At 52.7% G+C, this 23,409-nt stretch overlaps 1 protein-coding gene across 1 annotated transcript in view; it reads left to right on the top strand.

Annotated features, from left to right (window-relative positions):
* The window catches only part of HMCN2 (hemicentin 2), a 211,885-nt gene that overhangs the window by 161,773 nt on the left and 26,703 nt on the right, over positions 1-23,409 (top strand). The window contains exons 57-80 of the mRNA XM_007944228.2: positions 716-812; positions 1,601-1,762; positions 1,930-2,043; positions 3,394-3,596; positions 4,285-4,366; positions 5,962-6,093; positions 9,245-9,388; positions 9,482-9,641; positions 9,733-9,857; positions 10,328-10,511; positions 12,644-12,741; positions 13,490-13,756; positions 15,345-15,535; positions 15,945-16,026; positions 16,118-16,254; positions 16,850-16,991; positions 17,084-17,228; positions 17,982-18,109; positions 18,687-18,843; positions 19,789-19,910; positions 20,735-20,899; positions 22,330-22,437; positions 22,753-22,887; positions 23,271-23,405. Coding sequence (XP_007942419.2) covers positions 716-812; positions 1,601-1,762; positions 1,930-2,043; positions 3,394-3,596; positions 4,285-4,366; positions 5,962-6,093; positions 9,245-9,388; positions 9,482-9,641; positions 9,733-9,857; positions 10,328-10,511; positions 12,644-12,741; positions 13,490-13,756; positions 15,345-15,535; positions 15,945-16,026; positions 16,118-16,254; positions 16,850-16,991; positions 17,084-17,228; positions 17,982-18,109; positions 18,687-18,843; positions 19,789-19,910; positions 20,735-20,899; positions 22,330-22,437; positions 22,753-22,887; positions 23,271-23,405 — 3,415 coding nt within the window. The remainder of the gene's footprint in view (positions 1-715; positions 813-1,600; positions 1,763-1,929; positions 2,044-3,393; positions 3,597-4,284; positions 4,367-5,961; positions 6,094-9,244; positions 9,389-9,481; positions 9,642-9,732; positions 9,858-10,327; positions 10,512-12,643; positions 12,742-13,489; positions 13,757-15,344; positions 15,536-15,944; positions 16,027-16,117; positions 16,255-16,849; positions 16,992-17,083; positions 17,229-17,981; positions 18,110-18,686; positions 18,844-19,788; positions 19,911-20,734; positions 20,900-22,329; positions 22,438-22,752; positions 22,888-23,270; positions 23,406-23,409) is intronic.

The raw sequence follows: 23,409 nt of genomic DNA, 5'->3' as shown, positions 1-23,409 counted from the left end.
TTCTATGCCACTTGAGGCTTTTTGCCTGAAATGTACCTGGGATTTAATTCAGCCCAACAAATAATCATGTAACGATATACAAGGAGCCTTGCTGTGCAAGACAGGCCCCCACACAGCACCTAGACATCCAGGCCTCCACACGGCACCTGGACGTCCAGGCATTCACGTGGCACCTAGATGTCCAGGCGGCACCTAGAAAGGACACATATGCATGTTACCCCAAGTGCACAGTGTGGCACAGAGCAACCTTCTGCAGCAAGGCCGTTTGACACTTACAAGGCTGTGTCCAGCCTTGGGGCCTCAGGCTGTACCTGGCACTCTCAGCCACCCAGTATCTAGAACACAGAACTGCATGTAGTCCCTAGAGCCGAGCATAGCACAGAGCTGCCCTCCATGAGACTGGGGGGGACTAGTTAACATCTGATGTGCTACAGAGATGCACCCAACACCAACCTCATCACCCTCCCCAGCAGCAGATGTCAAACAATGCACCAGATGGATTGGACCCTGCCATACCCATCAGTGGTGCTCCTAAGTTCTGGTCCGGGGCTCCATAAGCTGCTTGCTGCCCATTATGTCTGCTGTGGGTAGGAGAGTGTCCTCACAGTAGTTCCTGGGGGATGGAAGGTTTCAGGAGCCCAGAGGAGTCTCTGGCTTTGCCCAGAGTCGTCTGGCCTATGGCAGCTCCCAGGCACCATCTCCTTGTATCGCACAGGTTTCCACCGCAGAGGTAGCTGATGCTGCCAGCTACATGTGTGTGGCTGAGAATCAGGCAGGCTCCACAGAGAAGCTCTTTACCCTCAGGGTCCAAGGTGAGCTGGGCTAAGCAGGTCCCCAGCTGAGGTGGGGCTTTGGCTCTGCCACTGACCAGCACTGGGTGTCAGCCATGCCAGGCTGGGGCAGAGGAGTATAGACATGGCATCTTATCCAGCTCAGGGGCACCATCTTGATGCTTCTGATAACCTGGGCTCAGAACCCAGCCTGGCACCAGCCACATCCGGGTTCAGAGAGCACTTGGGCAGCCTTGACCATTGCTGGGGCAACCCTAGATGATTTTAACAGCTTTGGAGGCCACCAGGAAACAGCTTTCTTGAGGCCTTACAGCACTTATTAAGCACTTGCTGTATACCTGACATGGTGCTGGGCACATTCCCTGTGGCCATTCCTTCCAGCAGAGCTATGAGATTAGCCCAGTTTTCCAGCTGTGAAAACAGACTCAGAGTGGTCACACAGGTGGGGAGTTACACCACCCACAGAGTCTGTGACCTTAACCTCTGCACTCTCATGTCACACACTGCCTCTGGGTGTGATGGCAGCTGTAGGAGGGGCAGTGATAATGTTGAACACTCAAGGTCTTGGACTCACACTTAAATTCGTATTTTGGCTCTGCCACTGACCAGCTGTGTGGGCTTGGGAAAGTAAGTCCCCCTCCCTGGTCTATAAGCCTCAGTCTTCTCATATGTAAAATAGTTATAATCTGTAGACGCTTCTGCATGGAGTTGTTTGAAAACGTGCCAAGGGGATGTATCAGGGGCTCTGTGCCCCACTGCTGGTGTGCATTCTCACGTATCTTTCTTTCTCCTAATGCCCGTGGGAACAGTCCCACCAAGAATCACAGGCCTGACCTCAGAAAAGGTCACTGCCATCCTCAATGGCAGCATCTCCCTGCCCTGTGATGTCCACGCTCACCCGAGCCCTGAGGTCACATGGTACAAGGACGGCCAGGCCCTCTCCCTGGGTGAAGAGGTCTTCCTCCTGCCTGGTGGGTAAACCAAGGCTTCCACCCAGCTTGGAGGCTATATAGAGACCCAGCATCGCTTTGCCAAACCTGGGACCAGACTATAAATCTGGGAAGGATTTAGGATTAGGGGAGTGGGCCTGGGGCTGTGGCCGGTTTGCTGGTATGAAGGGCTGTTCTCCCTGTCACAGGCACCCACACACTGCAGCTGGCACGAGCACAGCCATCAGACTCTGGGACGTACATGTGTGAAGCCCTCAATGCTGCTGGCCAAGACCAGAAGCTGGTGCAGCTTAGTGTGCTGGGTATGTTTCCTGTCTGTCCCCCTACATGCACTGTCCCCTACTCCTTCAATCAGCCCTGAACCCTGAGCCAACCACTTGGGTAGCATAGCCAGGAGAGGGGCAACCAGCACTGGGTGAGGCTGAGATGCCCCACACCCTCTCCCAGGGATGATGCCCAGGTGACACTGTTTTGCACGGTGGTTAAGATCATGGACTCGAGTTGGATAGACTTGGGTTTGAAACTCAGCTGTGCGTGTCCTTGCTCTGTGACCTTGGGGCATTTGGTTGAGCTCAGCCAACTCTGGTCTACTAATAGTAGCTGCCTAGGTGCATGCCAAGAGCTCTGGTAGCATAGTGCCTAAGGCACTTGACTGCTAACCAGAAGGCTGGTGGTTCAAACCCACCAGCCACTCCTCAGAAGGAAGGTTGGGCAATCTACTTCCATAGTGATACTGCCTCGGAAACCCAAGGAGGGGTTGCTATGAGTCGGGTTCAACTGGACAGCACATAACAACAACAACAGGTGCATGCCTATATCTTAGCTAAACAGGAAAGGGAGTTGGGATTGATTAGGGATGTCTTCCCTGGCATAGGACAAGACCCTCTCTGAGCCTCAGGTTTCTCGTAAGGTGGCTCCTGGTATAAGGATTAAATGATAGTATATACAGCTCTTAGCCCAGGGCCTGGTGAACAGTAAGCTCTGATGACAGTGAAGTTGAGGAGGAGCAGTGTGATGAACCCCCAAGAGCTTGGCCTAGGAAGGAGCCTTTCCCAAGCCTTGTTTGGTCACCAATCTCTGGGCATGGAGCCTTTGGCAGGGCTCATTGTCTTTGAAATCCTTTTAGGAAAAACTGGTCCAAGGTGTCATGAGCCAAGACTCTCTTGGAAAGTGCTTTCTAGCCTTGGGACTTGTTCATTTGTTTGGCATGTTCACCTACTATGCTCCCGGCACCATTCCAGGTGCTGTGGGCTCCCAGCTGAAGCTGAGGGTGGGGGCTTCTACATTGGTAATTACTGTACAATGGGAGGAATTGATTTGCTGGAGGGACAGGAGGCTCTGGACCTGTGGAGACCTCTAGACCCCTGTGGAGGGCTCTAATCCAGATAAAAGAGCCCAGAGAACCATCAGAGTATCTCTCCCCATGCAGGAGGCTGAGGCACAGAGAAGTCGGGGGCCTTTCCCAGGTCACCCAGCATGTCCATGCGTGACTGGCCTGGGTTCACTTACTCTGATTCCCCTCTGTCTGCTCTAACCCCCTGGGGTCAGGTCCTCTGTCTGACCCTTGTGGGCCTCCATAGACTATTGTCCTGTGACTGCAGCCAGGGAGACCTCGGAGCAGCACCTCACTCTGCTTCATCTCCTGCTCTCAGTTCCTCCCACCTTTAGGCAGGCTCCCAGCGGCCCCCAGGACACAATCCTGGTCCGGGCTGGGGACAAAGCTGTCCTGAACTGTGAGACAGACTCACTCCCCAAGCCTGCTGTCACCTGGTACAAAGATGGGCAGCCCATGGTCCCAGCACAACGGACCCAGGCTCTGCTGGGTGGGCAGAGGCTGGAGATCCTGGACACCCAGGTGAGCAGCCTGGGAGGCATGGGTGGCTGTGGGTGGCTGCAGAACTGTCATTTCCCAGCTCTGATGAGCCTGGGGGGCAGGGGCAGGTGTGTGGCAGGGTGTGGGGGCTGCTACCTTCTCAGCCTATAAGATCCCAAACCTAGGGAGAGACATGAGGAGGGCACAGGGCTCCACAGACACGGGTTCTAGGCCTGCTCTACACTGACCCACGGAGTGACCTTGAGCAGTTCCCTGTCTCAGTTCCCTATGGTTATGACAGTCTGGGAATTTCTGGGAATCTGTTCTGTCTTCCTTCCCTGTGTGAATTAGATGCACTGAAATGTTTGTTGGATGAATATCTGCTGGCCTTCTAGAAATCCATTCTGGGCCCCCCTTTCCTGGCCCAGCTCCATGCCTCCAGTGAGGGGACTTTTTCCTGGGTTTGACTGATGTACAGGCCCAGGGGAGACCAGAAATCTGCAGTCTGTGTGCAGAGGCACCTGCCTACCTCCAGCACTTCCCCCTATTCCTCAAGCCTCTTAGAAAAGACCAGAAGGTCCCATTTCCCTTTGGCTTCTTAGGCAGAACCAGCCTATTTAGGGAGTTCCTACTCTTGAAGTTTCTGGGGCCTGGATGTTTTGGGAGGAGCCCTTTGCAACCCACTGGGTCCCCCCATGCACATCCTCACCATGCACTCTCTCTGTCCCAGGTGTCAGATAAAGGTTTATACAGCTGTAAAGTCAGCAATGTGGCTGGGGAGGCCATGCGGACCTTCATCCTCACCATCCAGGGTAAGCTGGACGTTTAGCATGAGGGGCCAGCCTTGCTAGCATTGCCATGGGACCCCGAGTTACACAGGGACTACCAAGGATGAGGAAGGCAGTAGTTGTAAGGAGGGGTGACAGTGGTTAATGGTGTGAGCTCTAGGATTGAAAGGACTATTCCACCAACTTGCTTTTTGGGACTTAGTGGTATCACTTTGCCCCTCTGAGCCTCAGGTTTCTCTTCAGTGAAGGGGGAGCTAAAAGTAGCCTATGCCTGCTGGGTATGTAGGAAGCACTTGATCTGATGGGACCACCATGACTCTGTCTCTATAAAGTACTGGCCACAGGGCCTGGAGTGGCAACTGGGCACTGGACAAAGAAGCCCTCAGAGAACAGAAACTCAGGAGGTCTGGGTCCATGTCAATTCCACTCCTGAAGCTTAAGGAGACCATCCCATCAGTCCAAGGATGGAATGTGGATGGCATTTGATTGGATATGTGGCTTGAAGTTGGGGGAGAGGGAGCCTCTTTGAGCTGTCTAGGGAAACAAGAGATAGAGATCTAGGCAGATTCTCTTGGGGTCAGATGTTGTGTCAGTTAGAGTATAGACCTGTGTGTAACAAAGAGTTAGACACACAAAATACAGTGGATTAAATGAGAGAGAAATTTACTTCTCCTCTAAAAGCCCAGAGATGTGTGTCTAGACTGATCAGGTATCTCAGCTCCATGTAGTGATGTAGGGGCCCAGGTTCCTTCAATCTTGTTGATTCCTTGTCCACTAGGGTGTTATCCTTGTCCATGTGGCTGAAACTGGGACATGTCACATTCTATCCCAGCCTGTAGGAAGCAGAAAAGAACATCAATGAAGGGCAAGCATTTTTATCTTAAGCAAGTGATACAGAAATGTATCGTCAGTTCTGCTCACATTCCATTGGCTGCAAAGGAGACTGAGAAATGTAGTATCAACTTGAGCAACCATCTGCTCAACTAAAACTCTGCTGTGGAAGATGAGAAGAGCAGGTTGGGGGACACCAGCTGTCTGTCACACATAGGAAAACCAGCAGCCTCTTTACTAGATGAGCAGTGGATGAATCTGGCCCTGAGCCAGATTGAATGACATTGTTAGAAATGACTGTATCATGCTTGCTGCTTACTAGCAAAGACCACAACCCCTTCTCCTGATAGCTACTTTGAAAAATGGTGGGAAATGGGGAATATCTTGTCTCTAAGATATAGACTTTTCATCTTGAGCCCAGCCAACTCTGTTCCACTGATAGTGGCTATCTGAGGTGTGCATGGTTACATCTCATCTAAGTAGGAGAGAGTGTTGGGATTGATTAGTGATGTCTGTCCTGGAATAGGATAAGGACTGCTGGTGCATTAGCTGTGCCTTGACCATCCTTGGTCTAAGTGGACTCCTCCTGGGCTCTGCTTTGTAAACAGCCAGCTACCGGTCCTATATGCATTTGTGAATAAAACAAGCCATGTCTTCATCAACAGTGAAGCATAAAAATCGAACTCCTGGCTACAAGAAAGGGTTCCTTAGGCATACTGATCTGTCTTAAAGGAAGCACAATAGGGGAAGGTTGTCACGATTCTGGGGATTGGACTTCTTTCCTGCAGTACCCCCAACATTTGAGAACCCCAAGATGGAGACAGTGAGCCAAGTGGCTGGGAACCCCCTCGTCCTGACCTGTGATGTGACTGGGGTCCCTGCACCCACTGTTACATGGCTGAAAGACAGAATGCCTGTGGGTGAGTATGCCATGCCCTCCTTCTCTTTTTACTGTAAAATATCCCTTTATTTAATGGAAGGACAGGAAAAATATAGAAAGTTGTTGCTTGTTGAATGTTCTTGGCAGAATAAAAGACTGGCAGCACAGGGTGGGTCTCACCACCACTTTGTCTTTTAATGTTATTGGCCCTTGAAATCCAAACATTCATCTGAAACTACTCCTGTGGGCTCCCTGGGCCTTCAGTTGGCTCTCAGGAGACACAAGACATTGGCCCTGCGTCGCACAGGGCAGGTGCTAGGGGCCTGACACCAGCTTGCCCCAGAAGTTGCTCTTCCCCTAGTGACAGCTCTGTCTAGATTCCACTATTGGTCACCAGCCCCATCCAGACCTTTGCCCTTGTCCTGCCCTCTTTCTGCTCTCCCCATCCACCATCAGTTGGTCAGTGGATCCCTTGTCCTGTCAGCCACTAAGCACTTCTGGTTCCCGCTCTCCACCCCATGGCCTCCTCCTATTCCAACCACCACCATACCCCTCTCTATGCCCAGTGAAGCCAGTAGCCCCATACTGGTCTCCTGGTCCCACTCTCATGTCCTCCAATCCAGGTACCACACAGTGGCAAAGGAATCTGAAAGGGCAGCTTGGAGCAAGTCTTCTGTCTGTTTACCATCCTTTCATTGCTCTACCCCTTAAAATTCCTGCCCAAGGGGCCCTGCATGGCCAGCCCTTCTCTCCCCACCCATGCTCCCCAGCTGCTCCTGGATCCTTGCACACACTCTGTGTTCTCTGTGTGTGTGTGTGTGTGTGTATTTTACATAACAGCTTTATTGACATAAAATTCACATGTCATCTAATCACTCATTTAAAGTATATAATTAAATAGTTTTTAATATTTTCACAAAGTTGTGCAACTGCCACTACAATTAATTTAAGAACATTTTTGTTGTTGTTGTTGTTGTTATGTGCCATCAAGTCAGACCTGACTCATAACGACCCCTCCTTGGGTTTCCGAGGTGGTATCACTATGGAAGTAGATTGCCCAACCTTTCTTCCGAGGAGTTGTTGGTGGGTTTGAACTGCCAGCCTTCTGGTTAGTAGTCAAATGCCTTAGGCACTGTGCTACCACAGCTCCTAAGAAAATTTTACTACCCCCAAAACACACCTCATACCTTTTAGCTGCCACTTCTCATTTCCCCCAAATCTCCCAGCTCTAGGCAGCCACCAATCTACGGTCTGTCTCTATGGATTTACCTATCTGGGCAACCTGTGTAAATGCAACCATATAACATGTGACCTTTTGTGACTGACATCTTACACTCAGCATGATATTTTCAAGGTTCATCCACATTGTAGCATTTATCAGAACTTCATTCCTTTTACTGCTGAATACTATCATGTTGTGGCTATACCACACTTCATCCATTCATTCATTATTCATGAGCATTTAGGTTGTGTCCACTTCTTGACTTTTATGAGTAATGCTGCCATGAACATGCATGTGCAGGTTTCTGCGTAGACACATGTTTTGAGTTCTCTTGAGTGTATGCCCACTCCTTGCTTATCACATGGTTAAGTTCCAAAGACCAGGTCGTTGTGCAAAATTGTCATCGTGTAAGAGTCAGGGCCATGCCCCATCTTTGGCAGCCCATCCCCAGTCATTCACCACCTGTTGGGTGTGTCTCAAAGTATTTTTGGTGCCGCAGGTCCCTCTTCTCCACCACACCTCCTCCCCCCATACACACACACACACATAGCCTGCCACCCACTGCCTATTGCCTCCCTCTGCTGCCCTCTCTGAGTGGGCACCTTGCTCATCCTTCATCCACCCTGACCCCACAGCCCCACGCAGCCAGCCCCCTTTCCTGTCTCTTGTTTCTCCTACTCCCGCCACCTTCCCCGGCAGCTTCATGCCCTCGCTCGTCCTCATCCTGCCCACCTCCAACCTTGTGGCCTCCACGGCCATACTATGATGTCACGGAAGAGTGAGAAAAGGCATCCTGTGGTTGGTCAGCTACTGCCCCCATGTGGCCCGGTCATTGCTGGGGCCTCTGGTATATCATTTGGAGTGTCCCATGCAGGGTGTCCCAGGCCTGGCCACAGCCCAGTGTGGGGCCTGGACCATCGGAGGTGCAGCTTGAGGGTTTTTCCCGAGGTGTAGTAAATGTGAAATGTCAGGTAACGAGAGAGTCGATAAGAGAGGAGTAGACGTGTACCTGGGAGTGGAACTGCTGGGTACCTGTTCTCTCGCTTCTGGACTTCTGCACATGCTGTTCCCCTGGCTGGAATACCCACCCTGACTCTGATCACCTCCACTGTCACAGGCTAAGTCCTATTCACTTTCAGTTCTCAACTGAGACTTAACCTCCTCTGAAGTCCTTCCTGATCACCCCCCAAGACCCCTGGACTCCATTAGGGGCTTCACAGGGCTTCTCCCACTAGACTGTGCTTGTTCACTGTCTGTCTCCCCTGATACATTTTGAATTCCCTAAGGACAGGGATAGTATGTATCTTACGCATTTTTGATGCCCAAGCTCAAGGTTGGGATGTATAGTAGGTGCTCAATAAATTTTGTGTTGAAAGCTGGAGGGCGGGGGGCAACCTGGGTTGGTGCAGTTAGAAAAGGCCTTGGGCAGAGGAGAGAATGAAGAAGAGGGCCTCCTGGGCTGGAGGTGGGGATGCAGCCTGGACCTGGAGGAGGCCTGAGTGTGACCTGCCTGTGTCAGGGCCAGCAAGTGGCTATTCCACCTAGGTAAGTAGAAGAGGGGTTACAGAGGTGGAGTTGAAGGGACAATGGGAGCCTGGGGACTCAAGAGTTGACAGGAAGAAGTGTAAGTCTTCTTGGACACTAACGGGAATTGAATTCCTTGGGAAGAAGGGTCCTCAGTGGAAGGAAATAGAATGGGATTTGAAGGAACAGAGCAATCAAAGGGCACAGGCTACGGAAGCTTGTGATATATAGGGAGGAAACCTACCCTAGACTGGGCCTCATTTCCCTATGAGTCTACAAACAGTGGGTGAGTCAAAGGTTCTCAGGGGTCTTTCTGGCTTTGTGAGTATGGGTGCTGCGGGCCCTGTCAGGGAGCCACGTGACTTCTGTGTCTGGGCCCAGTGGTGGCACATGAGATGGTGGGTGACATAGAGGTGAAGGCCTGGCATGTCCTTCCTCCTCGTAGAAAGCAATGTGGCCCAGGGCGTGGTCACCCGTGGGGGCCGCCTCCAGCTTAGTCGCCTGCAGCCAGCCCAGGGTGGCACCTACACATGCGTGGCTGAGAATCCTGAAGCTGAGGCCCGCAAGGACTTCCTGGTGACTGTGCTGGGTATGTCTTAGTCCTGTGTCCACCTTCCTGGGCCCCATCCCATGCCTGTCCCTACCACCGTCCCAGGCCTCACCCACAGCCCCCCTGCCACAGTGGCCCCCTGGATCCGGAGCTCGGGCAGCACACAGGAGCATAGCGTTTTGGAGGGGCAGGAGGTGCAGCTGCACTGTGAGGCTGAAGGGCAGCCACCACCAGTTGTGACCTGGCTGAAGGATGGTGGCCCAGTGGAACAGAGCATGGGCCCCCACCTCCGGTAAGGCTCAGCCTATGCCCTCCCCGCCCACTGCAGGCAGCAGGGCCCCCAGATCCTCACACACCTGCCTTTTTCTCTCTCTCTGCGGCAGGTTCTACCAGGATGGCAGCTCCCTGGTGCTGAAGGGCCTGAGGGCCTCGGACTCCGGCGCCTACACCTGTGTGGCCCATAGCCCCGCCGGGGAGGACGCCAGGCTGCACACTGTGAATGTCCTGGGTGAGGAAACCTGGGGGCCCATGCTAAGTGGGCAACCCCACCATCCTGGGCCAACTTAGGAGCTTCCAGTGGGAGCATCTGGGAGGGCAAGAGCTGAACTGGGCTGTGAGAGACCTGGCTTCCAGGCTCAGCTCTGCTTGCACTGTGCAACCTGCTGGGCAGACCTCTTTGTCCCCCTGTCCCTTATCTACAAACTAGAGACACAACCACTCTAGCCCTATGGGTCACATAGGGAAAGGTAAGGGATAAACAGATGGAAGGAGAGCTACCGGGTGAGGCTGCCACTCCACCCCCCATGGGCCCTCATTCCTCACGTAGGGTATATATGGCTCTAAGAATCCCCAACCACAATGCTTACTTACGGCAGAATTCCAAGTATGGGCACCATCTCCCGGAACGTCCCTGGAGGAGGCCACTTGCACCCCAGATCCCCTCACTGTTCCTTTTCTGTCCTCTCTGCCTGCCTCCAGTCCCTCCCACCATCGAGCAGGGAGCAGGCAGTACTGGGACCCTGGTGAGCAGGCATGGAGAGCTGGTGACCATGGCGTGCCCCGTCCGGGGCTCCCCACCCATCCACGTGAGCTGGCTCAAGGATGGCCTGCCCCTCCCGCTGTCCCAGCGCACACACCTCCACGGCTCTGGGCGTACCCTCAGGTAGAGGAGCGTCTGCCCATCCTGGATGGCCAGCTGGTCACAGACTCAGTAGCACCTTACAGGCAGCTTGGGTGGTCAACGTATCTGAAAGATTTTTGAAAGAAAAATAATATAGACAGAAGCTTATGATGGGGAGAGTGAGAGAACCTAGCCCCAAAAGACATTTCACTAGGGCTCAGAGATGGAGGGGTCTCCACCCTTGGGCACTCACACAATCCAGTGGGGGAGACAAACACAGAATCCAGTGATGACACTCAGAAACTCAACTCAGCCTGGCCCTAGGGTAGAAGAAATTAGGGAAGGCTTCCTAAAAGAAGGTGCCTGAGTAAAGTCTTCATGCATTCAAGGACACTTACGGAGTGGTTAGTGTGTTCTAGACACAAGGATAGAGCGGTAAGCGAGACAAAGTCCTTACCCTTGTAAGGTGTGTATGTAAAATAAACGGTTGTAGGAATGAATCATCAGGGAGAATACATGCTCTCAAGAAGAATAAAGTAGAGTGAAGGGATGGAGAGTGGAAGTGGGGGTGCTATTTTAGAGTGGCATTCTTGAGGTGAGACCTGGAGGTGAAAGAAGGAAGCGAGTGGATTCAGGAGAGAAGAGTGTCCAGACAGAGCAAACAATGCATAAAAGCCGTGTGGTGGAGTGCTCCCAGTATGTTCAGGGAGCACAGTGAGGGTAGGGGAGAGTGGGGCAGGGAGGCCAGAGGCCGTAGGACCTGGCAAGCCCCTGGGAAGACTTGTGGGTTTTCCTTAGGAAAGATGGCAAGCCGTGGGGGTTTGCAGCATAGGAGCTCCACGATCTGACTTGGGTTCTTCAAGGACCTTTCTGACTGATACATGGACTACAGACTGTGGGGCAAAGGCAGAAGCAGGGGGTGGGGCAGTTAGGGGCTGTTGCAACCATCCAGGTGAGGCAGGATGTGGCCTGGGCCCAGGGGAAGGATTTGTGAAGAGCTGAGAGTGAGAGAAGATTCAAGGATGACCCCAAAGTTTTTCTCCTGGGGAGCTGGGAAGTTGAGGTTCCCCTTTTCTGAGATGGGTCCACAGGGGGAGGAGCAGGCTGAGAGGGGAACGGCTTAGAGATCAGTTTGAAAACACATGTTTGAGAGGCTCTTGGAAGGGCTTTCTGGCCAATAGTTTGAGAGGCTCTGAGACAAGAGGTACAAGCAGTCAGTTGGCTAATCCCCTGCCAACTGTCAGGGGACTTGGACGATTGTCAGCAAACAGGTAGTATTATAGCTGGGACTGGCTGTAACCCCCCAGGACGAGGGTGGACTGAAGCCCTGGCCACCAGTTTAGGGCAGATCTAAAGAGAGAAGGGCCAAGGAAGAAGGTGGAGCAGGAACAAGAGAGTAGGAGGAGATGGAAGAGGGAGGGCCGTCATGGGAGCCACATGGAGACAGTGGTTGAGGGGAGGAGAGACCAATGGATCAAATGACACAAGGCTTGAGAATTGACCATGGACTTTGCAATGTAGCAGTTAGTCGTGACCTTGGCAAGAGAAGTTTGGAGGAGTGGTTAGGGCAAGAGCCTGATTGGAATGGATTCTGGAGAAAGCAGGAGGACAGAAAATGGAGACAGCTCTGGTAGAGTCCTAAAGGTAAAGAGGCATGCTGTCCTCATGGCAGGATCAGAGGAGGCCTAGAGACCAGAGGGGCTTCCAGAATTTGGGAAGCAGGAAGTCTGGCTGTGGAGCCTGTTGTTGTTGTTGTTGTTGTTATGTGCCGTCGAGTCAGACCCGACTCATAGTGACCCCTCCTTGGGTTTCCGAGGCAGTATCACTACAGAAGTAGATTGCCCCATCTTCCTTCCGGGGAGTGGCTGGTGGGTTTGAACCGCCAGCCTTCTGGTTAGCAGTCAAGTGCCTTAGCCACTATGCTACCAGCCTCAGAAACCCAAGGAGGGGTCGCTATGAGTCAGGGCCGACTCGATGGCAAATAACAACAACAGTGGAGCCTGGTGGAGTAAAAATGGCAGCAGGACCAGGCCCTGGGGGAAGAGTTTGGGGCTTTACGGTGGAGGCACTGGGGAGCCAGGGAAGGGGATTAAGCAGAGCTGGACTTGTTCAGGCTCATATGTTAAGGCATGTCCACTGAGCCTACCTCTCTGTCTCTCCTCTTGGGTGGTCAGGATTTCCCAGGTGCAGCTGGCAGATTCTGGCATCTTCACCTGCATAGCTGCAAGCCCGGCGGGCGTGGCCAACAGGAACTTCACCTTGCAGGTGCACGGTATGGAGCAGGGGGTAGTGTATGCAGGTTCTATGGCCTTGATGGGTGAGAATGAAGACCCTTTCTTGCTCATGGAAAGGAAGAGTGGAAGAAAGGGTCAGCCCTCATGCGTACCAAGGCAGGTCCAACACAGCAATTCAGTCTTTGATGGATTCAGTTGCTCATCCATTCATCTCACAAATAGTTGTTGGATGCTCTGGTAAGCATGGGACCTGCCAGGCATGGGATGCAGCTATGAGCAGGGGTGGCCCCTGCTCACAAGAGGTCAGTGTGGAAAGCAGCTCTGTAAAGAGACAATTGCAGTTCTAGGGGAGGTAGAGGATGCTGAGTGCCCAGGTGGTGTAAATGGTTAAAGTGCTTGGTTGCTAAAAGAAGGTTGAAGCTTGGATTCTACTCAGGGGTACCTCAGGAGAAGGCCCGGAGATCTACTTGTAAAACATCAGTGATTGAAAACCCTGTGGGTCACAGTTCTACTCTGACACACTAGAGGTTGCCATGAGTCTGAGTCGACTCCATGGCAACTGGTCAGAGGATGCTGTGGGAGTACAGAGGAGGGCACTCACTGGCCTCAGAAATTCAGGGCAGGCTTCCTGGAGGAACCAAGAGCTAAGCCCAGAATTGAAGATGATAAGGAATTGTCTGAGAGACAGGCTTTGTAGCCAATAGGAGCAGTCTGTGCAAGAATACAGAGGTGAGGGCAGCCTGGCATGGAATAAAATGACCCCTGCCCATCCCTTTGCCTCCATAGTGCCCCCTGTCCTGGAGCCAGTGGAGTTCCAGAAAGACGTGATGGTGGTTCGTGGCTCCTCGGTGGTCCTCCCCTGCGAAGCCCGGGGCAGCCCTCTGCCTCTCATATCATGGATGAAGGATGGGGAGCCCTTGTTTCCCCAGAGCCTTGAGCAGGGGCCTGGCCTGCGACTGGAGATAGCCAGGACTGGTGACTCGGGGACATATTCCTGCGTGGCCATGAGTGAGGCAGGGGAAGCGAGGAGGCATTTCCAGCTGACAGTGATGGGTGGGTCATCTGCCAGTGAGGAGAGGGCGGGACTCTGGGGCATGATGGAGAAGATGCGGAGGGAGGTGAGGCCCCAGAGGCTTGGGCTGCCTCCTGGAACCAGGGCTTAGGAAATGGGCCTGGTCCTTATGGGTCACTGACATTGTCCAGAGGGATGTGGGCAGCTGGGATGTTTGATTCTCTCAGGGCTGCAAGCCTCAGTCTTGTCCACTAGATCTTGATGGCAGAAGCAGGAACAAGAGCCACCAGAATCTGGGGACAGAGTCCTAAAGTTCAAGCACAAAATTTTATGAGTGAAGGAGCTCTGGTGGCATAGTGCCTAAGGCACCTGACTGCTAACCAGAGGGCTGGAGGTTCAAACTCACCAGGCACTCCTCGGAAGGAAGGTTGGGCAATCTACTTCTGTAGTGATTCTGCCTCAGAAACCCAAGGAAGGGTTGCTGTGAGTTGGATTCGACTCCACAGCAGTGAGTTTAGTTTGGTTTTTGGTTTTGTGCTATGCTGGAAAACTTTGTGTAAATTGTACTTTCCCTTCATACTGTGTCCTTGTTGGTTTTATACCACCACTAAGGAGCTCTGGTGTCATAGTGCCTAAGGCACTTGAGTGCTAACCAGAAGATTGGCGGTTCAAACCCACCAGCCACTCCTCGGAAGGAAGATTGGGCAATCTGCTTCCGTAGTGATACTGCCTAGGAAACCCAAGGAGGGGTCGCTATGAATCAGAGACAACTTGACGGCAACAACAGTTGTCACTCACCATACCCAACATGTGAGCTCATGGCCCAGAGCGACACAGAGTCAATTCATTCACACTGAGAGAAGAAAAAACTTAATCACTTATGCGTAAGCAGGGAACGGACAGTTTCAGGGTACTCTAAGTGTCTGTCCAACCCTGGTGGGTAAACAGAAGTTTTCTATGTTGAGCTAAAGCTTATAGTCATGTATATACATTCCATTTCCCAAGGATGGAGTCCTTTGATCCATGAAAAAGGACAAAGAAGCCTGCTTAGTTATGACTGTAATTTTCTCTTCAGCTCTGGAAGGCATCAACACCAGGTGTTGTTGTTACGTGTGCCGTTGAGTCAGACCTGACTCATAGCAACCCCTCCTCAGGTTTCCAAGGCGATATCACTACGGAAGTAGATTGCTCAGCCTTCCTTCCGAGGAGTTACTGGTGGGTTAGAACTGCCAGCCTTCTGGTTAGCAGTCAAGTGCCTTAGGCACTATGCTACCAGAGCTCCCCAACACCAGGTTGGTCCTGTTTTTCTCAAGGCAGACCTCCCTGGAATCTTAGACTATACTCTTGGTGTCCTTTGGTCCTAATCTTAGGCTATATCTTGGGCCTCTGGGTCCTAATGCTCTTTCCAAAGGTTATTTTGTTTATTAGGCCATCAGAGAATCAGTGCTGTTTCTGGAAAACTAGCAAACATGCCAGTTCTGATGTTTTCAGTAACCTCCAACAGACCCCTCACCTGCCTGTTTGTGGCCCCATCTGCTGTCACCTCCTGGTGGGTGGGAAGATAAGTGCTGGCTGCTAACCCCCTGGTGTGGCCCTCACTGCTGACTGGGGTGGGGGCATTTCCTGCAGAGCCCCCCTACATCGAGGACTCAGACCAGACTGCAGAGCTGTTGCTGACCCCTGGCACTCCCTTGGAGCTCCTCTGTGATGCCCAGGGCAGTCCCCAACTCAACATCACCTGGCATAAGGATGGGAAGGCCCTGAGCAGGCCAGAGAACATCAACACAGCCTGGCGGGTGCTCCGGGTCGAGGGTATACAGGTGCCTGCTGTAGGACGAGTCTGGAGGGAGGGGAAGGGGCCTCCTTTGTGCCAAGCCCTGTGCAAGATAAGAGAATGTGGCAACAACCTACGTGACCCTTACCCTTGGGGACCTCGAGCCAGGCTAGAGCCAAGGCTGATGCACAAATCAGATAACTCTCCATCCAGGGAGTCCCAGGGGCAGAGGAGGGCTGGGATAGTCAGGGAGGACTTTCTGGAAGAGGCAGACCTTACTCTAGCCCCTGAAGCAAGAGTGAGATGGGGATAGAGAAGGAACATTCCACAGAGGAGGACTGGATTGGCTGGGGCAGCAGTATGGGGGAGTCAGCAGCCATGTGTAGGAAGGAAACCAGGTCAGAAAATAGGCAGGCAGGGGCCAGAGACAGATGCTCACTCCATCCTGTCTCCAGGTGGGCGATGCTGGCCTATACACTTGCTTGGCCAAGAGCCCTGCTGGTGAAGTTGAGAAGAGCTTCCAAGTCAGAGTTCAAGGTAGGGGGTGCTGGGAGGTTGGGCTCAGAGATGGGAGGCAGAACACAACAGGGGTGACTCCATCTATCATGTTCTCTCTGCTCCTGCCCAGCCCCTCCAAGTGTTGTTGGACCTCGAGGTTACCGCTCTGTGGTTGGTCTGGCCCCAGGACAGCTGGTCCTGGAATGCTCGGTGGAGGCAGAGCCAGCACCTGAGATTGAGTGGCACCGAGATGGTGTCCTGTTGCAGGTGGGTGCCAGGCTGGGGACCCAGGGACTCTGCCTTCTTTCCCTCTTAGGCCCCAGACCCTGACTAGACAAGATCCAGGGTGCTGAGGGCACACTTTGCAGATTGCTCTCCTACCTGCATTCTCCAACCCCCATTATTTTTGTCGTCTCCATTTCATGAATGGGAATATTGTGGCAAGGTTGGGATTTCCATAGGGCTTCTTCCCATTGCATCTTCCGGCTGCACTTAGTGGCTGTGTGACTTGGGCCAGTTACTGAGTCTTTTGAGCTCTTCCCTCCAGAAGAGCCAGTTTGCAGTTGTGGACCCAAGAACCATAGGGCCTTGCATCGGGAGCTCCAACCCCATATATGGCACGAGTCCTCTCTGCAGCACCCCAGGCAGCAGAGCTCCAGGACAAGGTGGTCATTCCCTCCCAGAGCAGCCCCTTTCCCCAGGGCCTTCTTAGCACTGAGTCAGGGGCTGCAGGCCAGCTCAGAATGGGGCAGAGGCCACTGTTGGCTTCTCTGGTTCCTCAGTCTTTGCCTGTCATTGGCAGAGGGGCATTGGGCTTGGCACGGAGCTGATGAGGGTCTCTCTGCCCCATGGGGTTCTGCAGGCAGATGCCCACACACAGTTCCTGGAGCAGGGCAGGTTCCTCCAGTTGCAAGCCCTGAGCACAGCCGACAGTGGTAACTACAGCTGCACTGCGCGCAATGCCGCAGGCAGCACCAGCCTGGCCTTCCACGTGGACGTCCACAGTGAGTGCGCCCTGCCTCTGTCCAGCCTGCCCTCCCCACCACTCAGATCCCTTGCAGCCTCCCACCACCTGTTTCCTGTGCTTCTCCTCCAGCAACACCCATTATCCAGCCGGGGCCGCCCACAGTGAATGCCTCAGCAAACCAGACAGCCCTGCTGGCCTGCCAGGCTGACGGAGTCCCCCAGCCCCTTGTGAGCTGGCAGAAGGATGGGGTCCCCCTGGACCCTGAGAATCCGAGGTGGGAGCTGGAAGAGGAAGGGCACTGGGGAGGGTCTCGGGTGCCACTCTAGGGCTGTAATCAAAAACCCACTTGGGCAATGGTAGCAGAACATTGACTTTATCATCAGAATATATGCTATTTCTCAGAACCTAAAGATAGGCATGACCACTCACTAAGTATTGAGATGCTACTGTCTGCTTCTTTGTGTGTGTGTATGTGTGTGCACATGCGCGCGCACGTGTGCATGTTTCAGGGTGGGCATCATGTCTCTTAGACCAGTTACACACCTTCTTTCTCTATGCATGTGGCAAAGATGTCCTCCAAGTTCAGAGTTCCTCACTTCACTCAACATGCAAATTCTAGTTCTAAATTTCCAGGGCACAGAATTCCATTGGCCCAGGCTGAGTGAAAATTTTATCCCCAACCCAGTCAACAGTGACCAGAAGTAGGATAACACAGTACAGACCTGGCTGTGGGCCTGCCCTTTGGGAAGGAATAGTTCTCAGATCCAGGAGTCATTCTCAGGAAGAGACTCTGGGAGAGGCTGGGTCCAGGCAGGAGCAATGGGGGCCCTAAGCAGCAACCCTTGTCCCTTCTAATGCTGGCTTGGGGTGTGGAGAGCTGTCCCATGACTGTGACTCTATGACCTTGGCCTCCTGGATTCAGGACTCTGACTGCTGAGTTACACTCTCTTGCTGGGATAACTGGGGGTGAGGAGGAGGGTTTTGCTGGGCCTACTGGTTTCCATGGTAATCCCTCCCTCTTTTCCAGATTTGAGGTTCTGCCTGAGGGTTCCCTGAAGATCCAGCCGGTCCTGGCCCAGGATGCTGGCCACTACCTTTGCCTAGCGTCCAACTCTGCCGGCTCCGATCGGCAAGGCCGTGACCTCCAGGTCTTTGGTAGGTAGCTGAGGAAGAGTCTGTTGCCTGCATTCAGCACCCAGCCCCCTGTCTAGGCTGTGTCCTGCTTGGCCACCCCAGACGTGCAGAGCCAGGAGCTGTGCTTTCTAAATATTTTCAATCATGAAGCTCAGTAGTAAGAAATGTTGAGCATGCACAAAGTACACATGTTAATTTTCATGTGTGTACTATGCATACATGTACTATTACGTGAAGTGTGTGATAGGCATGCACAGAAAATGAAAATTTGAAAGGATGAGACCAAACAGCACTGTAATTTATGCTCTAATCTCCTCACTCCATGGACTTCTTCATTGAAGCCACTCTGGGGGTCCCTGGCCTCAGTGGCTGATGGGACCAGTGGAGCCCTGGAGGCCTTGTTCAAGGAGAGATGACTTGGGGGATACCAGCCTCAAAGATGAGGAAAGACCCCAGACCCCCCAGCTTCAGGAGCCTGTTGGAAGTTTTCCCTCCGGCCCACTCTTTCTTCCCTAGGGATGGGTTGAGGGTAGTATCCAGTGCTCCTTTCCCCTGTCCCCTTCTGCACCCTGTTTCCTGATGACTGCCCTCTCTCCAGAGCCTCCAGCCATCACCCCTGGCCCCTTCAACTTGACCCTGACTGCCCATACCCAGGCCTCATTGCCTTGTGAGGCCAGCGGCTCCCCCAAACCCCTCGTGGTCTGGCGGAAGGATGGACAGAAGCTGGACTTCCGCCTGCAGCGGGACACCTACTGGTAACAAGCTGGTCCCTCCAGTAGCTCCAGATGATGCATGAGAGGGGAAGGGTATGCCCGTCTCACTGAGGAGGAGCCTGGTCTGAAATGGAGGCAGGGACATACTTGTGGTCTTACCAAAGCCAAAACACCACACCTATTGCTATCAAAGTCAACCCTACAGTATAGAGTAGAACTGCCTCATTGGGTTGCCAAGGCTGGTGATCTTTACAGAAACAGACTGCCACATAGTTCTCCCATGGAGTGGCTGGGGGGTTCAAACTGCCAACCTTTCAGCTAGTAGCCAAATGCTTTCACAACTGTGCCAATGGGGTCATTTACCAAAGCCAGGACCAGCACATACATCACTGACCTTGGGGCCAGGAGGGTCATTTTACTAAGATGAACAACTGGCAGTGAATGGGAACATTTGGGACATAGAGAAAACTGAATGGCCTTTAAAAAGCTGGCAGTTACAATTTGTTCAAATCCTGGACACATGACTTCTGTGGGCTCTTCAGTCTCCCCACTTCCTCAAGTGCAGCTGCTTGTGAAATAATCTTTGGGAGAATTAAAGAAGCTGATTCACAAATCAGCTCAGCAAATGTTTTCTTGGGTTAGGTGCTGGGGCTGAAGCAGGTGCTCAACAAACAGGAACTGTTGTGATCAGAGATTTGACTGTGTTATTATAGAAGTTTATCATAGACAGTTGTAGAAAGCATGCAGGGTTAGAGAGAAACACAGATGAAAACAAAAGTTACCCACAATCCCAGTAGCCAGAGTTAGCTACTGCTGATCTTTTGGGGTAGAAACTTCTAGAAGAAACTTGTAGAGTCAGGGCCAGGGTCTAGATGCAGGGAAAAATGGTCATGAGACTCCCACATCCGCCCATGGAGGCCATGCTCTCTTGTATCAGTTCAGTCCAGCCATTCACTCAGCAGCCAACCATCTGCCCATCTGTCCCAGGCTCCTGCCTTCCAATGCCCTGCTCCTCACAGACCCCAGTCCCCAGGACTCCGGCCAGTTTGAATGTGTGGTGAGCAATGAGATGGGTGAGGCCCGCAGGATCTACCAGGTGACCATTCACGGTGAGTGGGAGGTGGGTAAGGAAAGCTAAGGTGGACTAGGGTCAGGCCCCTTTCCCTCTCTCAGGTTCAGGGACTTGTGCTGGTTTCCTCTTACCTTTCCTACTTCACAGGCCACCTCCTCTAGGAAGCCCTCTCTGATATCACCTCACCCACACTGACATAACCCTAACTCCAGTACTGCTCCTGGCTTGCAGGAGTGGCCTCTCCCTAGTCCAGACCTTTCCAGACCCAAATCTAACTTTGTCATCAATGGAGTTAAAATCCCTTCCTCCATGGCTACCCACTGCCCTTAGGACTAAACCAAAGTTTGAGCACAGCTGCATGGTCCTGCGTGGTGCCCACCCCCTCCCTTCAGCTTCAGTTTGCACCACAGCTGGCCTCACTCTGGGGTCCAGTGGTGCTGCTTAGCTTGTTATTCCTCACCTGGAGTCTTGACACATCCCGTTCCCTCTGCCAGGAACACTCTTCCTTTCTCCCTTCACCCAGCCAACACCTGCTTGCCCTTTGGGTCTTGGGTTAAGTTCTACTTTCCCCAGGAGACTTATCTAGCTTCCCCTATTCCAAGCTGGATTGCTCCCACAAAACACTGTTCTCTTGGGAACCACTCCCTCTTATGAAGTGACAGGGCCAGTGTCTACAGAGCACTCTTTGGGACTGTATCTCCATCCCCAGCAAGAACAGTTGCTGAGAGAGCGAACGTGATTTTCTCTGTGTTCCCCATCCCTCCCTGGCTCTTGGTCACCGATGGTCCACTTTGTGTCCCTGTGGCTGTGTATACCCCTAGCAGACCTCAGCAGGACCTTAAGCTTTGTCTTGCATTTCAGTGCCTCCCACCATTGCTGACGACCAGACGGACTTCACCGTGACCAAGATGGCGCCTGTGGTCCTCACATGCCATAGCACAGGGATCCCAGCCCCAGTTGTGTCCTGGAGCAGAGCGGGCACCCAGCTTGGGCTGCGGGGAAGTGGCTATCGTGTCTTACCCACGGGTAAGTAAGGGTGAGCCATGGAGAGGTGCTGCTAAGTGAGACAAGGAGAACTGGGCAGAGAGGGTGAAAGGAGTGATTGGAGCGACATGGAGGGGCAAGATGGAAAGTTCTGGCCTGGTTCTGCCATTCTCTCACTGTGTGACCTGGGGAAATTCACTTGCCCTCTCTGGGCCTCAGTATCCCCTCTGTGCACTGCAGTTTTGAGATCCATCAGGGGTTTCTTGATGCTAGTTGGCTAATCAGAGCTGTTTCACAGCAAAATGAGAAAAATAATAACTACATGCAGTATTTTCATAAAGCTAGTCTTACTCAGGATTGTCCTTTCTGAAATGGTGCTCTTCTTAATTTTTGTTTTGTTTTGTTTTGTTTGTTTGTTTTAAAAGTTCATTTGTTTTATGAAGTTAGGGTAATAATAAAAACCAAAAACCAGACTCGCTGCTGTCGAGTCGGATCTGACTCATAGCGACCCTTCCTTAGGTTTCCGAGGCAGTATCACTACGGAAGTAGATTGCCCAACCTTCCTTCCAAGGAGTGGCTGGTGGGTTTGAACTGCTAGCCTTCTGGTTAGTAGTCAAATGCCTTAGGCACTACGCCACCAGAGCTCCCAGGGGAATAATGGAATAATGGATGGTGTTTATTTTTTTAAAAATGTCTTTGCTTGTCAAAATAGAAAGTTGGCACCTTTATGGGGATTCCCCAAATTAAATTGCTTTATTAGTTGGTTAGAGGAATCCTAAAGTCTGGCACTCACTGGCTAGGTCTATGATTCTCAAACTCTTCTGAAGCTCTAGAGCTCTGTGTTCCAACAGTCAGTTACAAGAAATCTCCACTTGTAAAACAGGTTGTGCTTTCAGCTATAGCCGGCTGGAGATATGGGGGTGGTCTCAAGTCCAGCAGGCCCTCAGGGATCCATGGAGAATGATATAGAAACCACTCAACTGCCTAGATATAGTCTAGGAAGGTTAAATGGTGTTCATTGACTTTGCAAGGCTAAGGGAGGGTGAGAGGTGGCAGTAATCAGAGGAGGCTTCCTGGAGGAGGTGAGTTTTGAGCAGAGCATGGTAAGGAGAGCAGAGTGAGGGCTTGTGTGGAACTGTGGATGGGTCAGGGCAGATCCTAAAACATCACAGCCAGAAGGATCTCAGAAACTATCTTATCCAATTCCTTTTTGAACATACAGGGAAACTGAGACCCAGAGAGGGAAAGGGACTTGCCCATGGTTATGCTCTTGGCAGGGAGAATGGCAGATCTAGAACCCAGGTTCCCACCTCATCTGATCCCTAGTGCTGTTTACACAAGGGCACAGGAGGCAAGTTGAATGGCCTGGAGCAGGCACCAGAGTGTGGTGTGTAAGAACCTGGCCTGCTCCATCACTATGCACATCTGCCCCAGGCTCCTTGCTCCTTTCCATGCCTGGTTCCCACCCACAGGTGCCCTGGAGATCAGACAGGCCCTCCCTATCCATGCTGGCCGCTACACTTGCACAGCCCACAACTCTGCTGGTGTGGCCCACAAACATGTGGTCCTCACTGTGCAAGGTAAGAGTCCCTGTATAAGAGAGCCCTTGGGGCTGTGGAGCAGGTGGCAAGGTAGAAGCAGGTGCATCTGGGGGATTGGGAATGGAGGTGAAGGTCCCAGGGCTCCAGATGCCTGGACTGCCTATGATCAGACTCCTCGATGGAATTCCTTGAGAGAAAAGAATCTTTCTACCTGCCAGGCCCTGACATCTCCTTAGGGAGGTTTCCAGAACTCCCTTGTCTCTTTAGAGGCCTCTCCAGTGCTCAAAGGCCACCTGGTTGGAGGGACCTGGGTACTAAAGGTGTCCCAGGGACCTCTGTCCTGTTCTTTTGCAGCCTCCCCTGTGGTGAAGCCTTTGCCCAGCATAGTTCGGGTGTTGGAGGAGGAGGAGGTGGTGCTGTCTTGTGAGGCCTCAGGCATCCCCCGGCCAAGCATCACCTGGCAGAAAGAGGGGCTCAGCATCCCTGCAAGTGAGTCTCCATGGCAGCCAGATCGAGAATGGGGGAGAATGGTGCAGGCCTGGCCAGCCTCCCTCCTGCCCAGGACACTCTGTGGGCCTGCAGAGAGGCTTCCAGAAGCCCTGGATCTGCCCACATGCACACCCCCACCCCTGCCCTGGCTTTACCTCCTGCTGTCTTCCCTTCTCCTTTCACCACCCCCACCTGCCCCAGAACCTGGACTTCTTCTGGGCACTCAAGGTTGAGTTGGGAGATCAAGGAGGGGACAGCCCACTACTAGGCCAGGCTACCCTGTTCATCCTGTGACCATGGCAAGTCACCTTGGCTACCAAGTCAGACATAACAACCCAAGCCAGCCCAGTCCCTAGCCCTCGATTTTCTCCTTCTGCATCCAGGAGCAAGGATGCAGATCCTCCCCAGTGGACAGCTGCGGATTATCCATACCAGCACAGAGGATGCTGGGAACTACTTCTGCATCGCCCAGAACAGTGCAGGCAGTGCCGTGGGCAAAACACGGCTGGTGGTGCAAGGTAG

Source organism: Orycteropus afer, unplaced genomic scaffold (assembly GCF_000298275.1).
Source record: "Orycteropus afer afer isolate SDZICR_OR568_19922 unplaced genomic scaffold, OryAfe1.0 scaffold00123, whole genome shotgun sequence".
NCBI classification, from domain to species: domain Eukaryota; kingdom Metazoa; phylum Chordata; class Mammalia; order Tubulidentata; family Orycteropodidae; genus Orycteropus; species Orycteropus afer.
Note: the sequence above shows the minus strand (reverse complement) of the source record. Positions and strands in the feature narration are given on the sequence as shown.